At 40.5% G+C, this 6,304-nt stretch overlaps 1 protein-coding gene across 2 annotated transcripts in view; it reads right to left on the bottom strand.

Annotated features, from left to right (window-relative positions):
• The window catches only part of LOC111249184 (uncharacterized), a 74,587-nt gene extending 71,423 nt beyond the window's left edge, over nucleotides 1–3,164 (bottom strand). For both annotated transcript variants that reach the window (XM_022802728.2, XM_086987756.1), the window contains exon 1: nucleotides 2,386–3,164. In XM_022802728.2, coding sequence (XP_022658463.1) covers nucleotides 2,386–2,425 — 40 coding nt within the window. In that variant the 5' untranslated portion in view covers nucleotides 2,426–3,164. The remainder of the gene's footprint in view (nucleotides 1–2,385) is intronic.
• Nucleotides 3,165–6,304: the final 3,140 nt, after the last annotated feature.

Consider the following 6,304-nt stretch of genomic DNA (forward strand, 5'->3'; position numbering starts at 1 on the left):
CTAAGAGGTAGCTTTCTACGATACCCGCTCACTGTGTTCCTTGCCTACGTGAGGTGTCAGCCTAATGCCATATTAGTAAAGTACATGCAACTAATTATACTTTATTTACTACCATTGAGAAATGCGTAATTCTGTCTAATTCATAACCGAGGCAAGCAAGCTCATTTTGATCTTTGGCAAACAAATCACCGGAGGAGTATTGCAACTACGACAGAGGTCCTATCTCGTTAAAGGTCTCTTTATTCAATAGAGTAATTAGAGTACGTTGTGTAATTAGCAATCGGATGAACTATGTGTATTTTTTTTCTAGCACTCTTTAAGTATAGCAAAATGATAATTTATAGATAAAATTAAATGTTTTGTAAAACATTCTGGCCCTTGTTTCATATATATATTTAGCTAACACTGGCACTGTCAAAATGTACATAATGCCGTACTCGAACGCTGCAAGTTAGACACCGAAAAGACCACGAGTCGGCGCCATTCTAGGGACCTTTTAAGCGCAGTGAACAAAACGAACCGAGATATGCCTAAGTTAGCGAAGCCTAATGTAAAGGTAAACTCTTCCTAAAACCACACAAGTGGGTCTTTTTTGAAAAACAGGAGTTGCATTTTATAGGCATTTATCAATTGGGCGTATCGGGCTCTCCATATCGAGTTGTGAAAAGTGCAAAATTATTGAGTACCGTTCGTTCATACCCATGCGATCGCTAAGTCAACTTGCCAGATGTCAACCCCCCCCCCCCCCCCGTACGTTTTTATTAGAAGAATATTACCGAAAAAAGATCTGAAATTAGTAAATCGACTAAAAAAATCTGTCCCAGATCTACGGTTTGCTTTGGTAAGGTTAAGGAATTAGAAATTTGCGTTTTAAATATATTGCCTCAGATGATGTTTTCGCAATGACAAATTTCTCTCGACAGTATCTTAGCTCGGACGATATCTAACTTTTCTATACGGGCCAGCTTGTTTGTGAGGTTATAGAAAAGGCCACATATAAATTCAGGCTATACGCCTCCAGCATTGGCATTTACATAACCGTTGCTGCGATGAAGAATAGATTGTGACGCCCTGAAGCTATTTTAACAGTGACTGTTATTGAGCTACGTACAGCAGATGCTATGTGTCCACAGCAGGCCATGATGTGTGTATGTATATATGTATAGCTGTGTTGCATGCCGTAAGATAATCCTGATCTCATTTCAGTTCCTACCTAATTTCGTTCATTGATTGTTCCCTCTTTACCATTTTGATGCTTCAGTTGAAGATAGCTGGCCTGAATTACAGGACTTTCGCGTTATATCAGATAAAATATCGAGCTATTTCCACCATTATCTTCTTGCATGCTTCATATATATATATATATATTTCATTAGATCTTTGTGAATTAATTGTTCTTATAATAATCTGAATATTGGGCACCACTCTTTCTCGATCGCTCTGAATACGCCTGTTAGACTATGATTGTTACGTTTCTTTTCTTTAAACGCAAATCGTACTCTTAAAGCTGAGTTTCAACAATGTCCATTTAGACAGTTCAGATTTGGCCTGAATCACTGGACCTTTAATGTTATGAAACGACTGTCAGGTCACAGATGTGTCATATTTATATCTCGTTTGCTTATCTAGCTTTTGGTAAGCCTTTTTTTCCTTCCTTTAACCTTGAAAATGACGGAATTATAATATTGATATTTTATTCTGCAGCCTTCTAGAGATAGTCGCGATCTGTAGATACGGTTCAGAACTTGGTATAATTCTGTTAACTTCATCTAGGGCAAAGAGGCATCGTCAGCTGTAGCAAAACCCTCAACAGCACTTTTCTTTTGGCCAAAAAAAGACCGCTTAAGGGTTACAAGGCTTTCCAATGAAAAAAAATATTGATGTCGTCTGTTCTGGTATTTTAAAAATTGCCATTATGCGTGCGATAGGACTCGTCTGTAGGGGAGATTGAAGTTCCTTCGCTGAATTAAAGTAGGCTTTCAATATCTATGTTTTAAGTTTTACGTGCGATATCGCCATTAGCCATAATTCCATCAGACAAACTCCAAACTAGAACAACTTAAGATTGTGCTTTCTGCATAACTGCGGTATATCAGTGTAATGACCCCCCGAACGTAGCAATGTTCGGAGATTTTTTGTCTTGGATTGCCCAATAGCGAAAAAAAAAAAAAAAAATAAGCATTGCTGACTTGTTTCCTAAGTATGATCTTCTCTTCAGAAGTAAACAATGATGTGGACAAAAGCTATGGAACTTTGATTCTCTAGAGCTAATTGTTTCAGTGTTATAGGTAACCATGAACGGTTTAACATCCACAGGTGCTATCATCATCATCATCATCATCAGGAAGATCCACACAGATCAAATCGGAGGAGGCTGATACGCACCTGATATGAGCAGAAGAGAACAAATGAATATTATGAACATTTTCAAATGCTGATTGGTCTCGATCTACAGATGCGGTATTCTTCGGACGCCGCGTTTGCCGTTTCGTTTATATCTCCTGTTTGCTTCAGATATTTGTTACACTTCCACAAACTCGTCTTCACCGCAATGATCTAAAGCATTAATAGATACGTACACACCGTATTGTATACACCGCATGAACTTAATGAAATACAAGTGACTTCGCAACTGTTTCCCCGTATGACGAAGGTATTGTATTGTAATTTTATTAGGCCCCACTCGATCAGGGCCTTTCGTTGAATTTTCACTACACTGACAAAGAGCTAGCAGCAGCAGCAGCAGCAGCAGTAGCGCACACGTGGCTTGAGCATATTGAGCTTATCTTTCATCGGTATGTTTGAATATAAGATTTTCATTTAACGTTCCTTTTGCTCATTTAAACCGACCCCAGTGAGGAAGTCGACTTCACTCAGTCAAGACACAGAAATTGATTAAATTTTTCGTTTCCATCTGAGTCTGTTGGACAACGTTCACTAGGATATACATCGTCAACCGGTAGTAACCTTACTGCACATTGTTCGCTACTTGGCTACATGATAGGTAGGATTGGAGCAAGCGCTCCTCTGGGGCTGTAAGGCCGCATGCTCCACGTGCGAGTTCCAACTGGCCGGGATGGTGGAATCACGCATCGGTTGTGTCAGTGGCCTGCCTTGCCGGGAGTGCCCACCTTCGCCAGGAGCGCCCCCTGGCTTTCGTGCCGGGAATTCGAGAGTCAGCAAGACGACGTATGACAACTGTTGCTGGGCGCCCAGCGTTTGCCACGTGACCCCGTGGGAGGGTCCATCGGGTGCGAGGGACCTCCCACTTTTTGCGGCGCCCCTTCTAACTCGTATCCCTATCCCCCCTCCCCCCCCCCTGCGCGTTCTTTTGGGTTCTTGCGGAGATGACCTTTGAGACTCCATCTGGCCAGCTTTGATCGACCGACCGACCGACCGACCACACTAGCGGGCGGTTTCCACTTCCTACGTTTGGATGGGTCTGTCTTCGAGTCGACAGTTCCCCTCACTCTAGCGCGTTCTTCATCCTCGGAGCCTTCTAGCCCGACGCACAGGGAGAGAGCAAGTTACGAGCTTCTGCTTACTACTTTCTGACTTCCTTCAAGCTATGGGACGATGACCTAAGATAAGGTATGACTTGAAAGTCGGACCCCACCACAGTGAAGCTTGCTCGCTCCTCTCCATCGGTGTAGTGGTGGATCGGTCAGAAACCAACACCGACTACACTCAGACTAACACACAACTAAAGCGACGCATAAGTCCGAGTCTCGAAATACATACACATACATATACAATCTTACGTGTACGCAAGACATCCAGCTTTTCTAGGTGCTCCGCCTTGCTCTTGGATGTAAGCAAGAATGATGGTCCGCTGTGGGAACACGCCGTTTATGTCCATGCCCAATCGAGACACAACGCGTTCCCATCTGTTTCGAACAGCTATGCCCTACCTAGCAGATGATCAACGCCGACCGATTACATAGCTGCAGGTCTTGGAGCAGAGGATCTTTTATGAACGAGGTAGAACTTCTCGGCAGAGGGGGTAATTGCAATAACATTCGATGTACCACCGTTCAATTCTAACTCTTGATAAGAATATGTTTTTTGATCTACTATGGAAGATATTGCTCCAATGAAACAAGTGCATCTGTTCGAAATGCTCCTTTATGAAATAGCTATAATAATACTTAATAAACGAATATAGACGTCTTTGTCAATCTCAGTACAGTAGATGAGGCAGTATTCCATCGTGATGACCACGATCAACTCAAAACACTGAGATTTTGTACTAAGTGTGCAACTACGTTGAAGTGAATCTCCTTTGGCCTGCCTAGTATTTAATCCTATAATAACAACGCCAACCAAAAATTTTATATCAATTCACTGGCAAGCATTGTTGTAAAAACGTGTCCGAACAAATGCATGAAGTTCTCGTGATATCCTCTTCGCATTTAGCCCGGAAGGTGACTGTGTCAATGAATGTTCCATACGCTTATTTTTATACGTATACAATAGATTATCACGAGATTATCGTTTGCAAAAGATAAATTATAGGATAATAGATTATCAATTTCCCATAGTTGTATTTTGTTAATCTTATATATGGTTTTTTATCCCTAAATGCTTTAATCTTCGATGCTAGGCTTGTGTATAATTAGATAAAATGCTTATGGGAATTCGTTGAATGGTTACAATTAGCTTCCGTAATATTGCTTAGTATATACCGTCGTTCTTTACGACCAAACCCATTATCTGATTGCTTTGCCCTGAGGGATAATCCCAGCTGCCAGAGCTGAGCCCCACACTCAACCCACACAGAATCGCTAGAACGAAAAAAGATTGGCCAAATTTTCTTTAAAAAAACTCTTTCATTTTTGTAACGAAAAGCAAGCTTCTAATTCATAGCAACAATTGTTCAATAGTTAAAAAAAGATTTTTAAAAGATTACGCGAAATTATGTTTTTGCATATTTAGCTTCGTTCAGAAACAAGGTTACTTAGACATTCTTTTTCTATCGTGTTCGCTTCTTCTGAATTCGAGTGTAATCTGTAGCGTCCGAGAACTCACTGACTATATTTTAAAATTTCAAATCATTAGACTTGTACGCTCACTTTTCTCACTGACTGGAAGTCTAGACTCATCGAATTTCTTACATTTGTCGGTGGGGTTCCATCCCTGTACGATCTATGTAGAATACCCTATGCAAGGTCCCCCTAAATAAAATCCAAAGGTACGTACTTGTCTATTCTTGAAAAAAATACCGATTGTGACATTTATATCATTTATCAGGTATATATTTCTTTCTAATATTTTCACTAAATTTCATCCACTTGTCTTTTTGTTTAAATTTAATTTTTGAAAAAATATTTCATTAGAGCATAGGGTTTTTCTTCCATGTCTGTCTTTCTGAAGGTTTCCCGAGGAACACTTTACATAACAAGTTACCGCAAACAGTGTTACAATAATTTAGTACTCTAATAATTTCTTTATATAAACTATTGATTTGTGTGATTGTTTATTTCAAGTTGACAAAATGGCCTCGTTGATTACCGGTTATGCTCGCATGGCGAAAGCGGCCTAAAGTCATAGTAACTTGTGCAATTTGGAATTAAACTCTGTTTATTAAATGAAAAAGCAATTTTCATGAGGCTTGCTACGTAAGTGCTGCTCAAGTAAGAACCGTACGGTACTCTCATTAAAGGTAAAAGCCAGCCATTAATAGCAGCATTTAGATGGGCACAACCAGTTGACCGCTATTCGATGCTTTCTACGCGTCGTCGTCCAACATGTGAGAACCCTTTTTGACCTTTTTCGAATACACACTGCGCGCATTTTGTTCAGTGAAGCATAATAGACTTGAAAAATGCTACCCCTGCAGCCTGACCCTGCCATGACCCAGGCAATAACTGTAGAAGAAATCTTCACAAGTGTGAAGACTTCTTCTACAATTACGAAGTCCAATTACAATCTACCGGATATCTGTGACAGGAAGAATGAGTGCTATGTGGGTGAACTAAATGTAAATACCGGAATGGCCACGAGCATTCGAAACCGCATAACAGTCAAAGGATCAAAACTGCGGTCAGTCAGATTGCTCACGGGCTACTTGTAGAGCTGATGATGGGAAGGAAGAATACGGAAAGGAAGAAACAAACCAAATGTTTTCTGTTTCATGTTTGGTACCGGCGTTAGACATTCCATCGGGTAACTGACTCCCACCGTAGAACAAATTGAGTCTAGCCCCGGATTCGAACATAGATCACGAAGTGTTTCTCAAAAAACAAATTGTCAATTTTATTGGACAAAAATATACCTTTTACGCCATCGTGAAAGCGTAAGATGC

Source organism: Varroa destructor, unplaced genomic scaffold (genome assembly GCF_002443255.2).
Source record: "Varroa destructor unplaced genomic scaffold, Vdes_3.0 BEIS01000004.1, whole genome shotgun sequence".
Lineage (NCBI taxonomy): Eukaryota > Metazoa > Arthropoda > Arachnida > Mesostigmata > Varroidae > Varroa > Varroa destructor.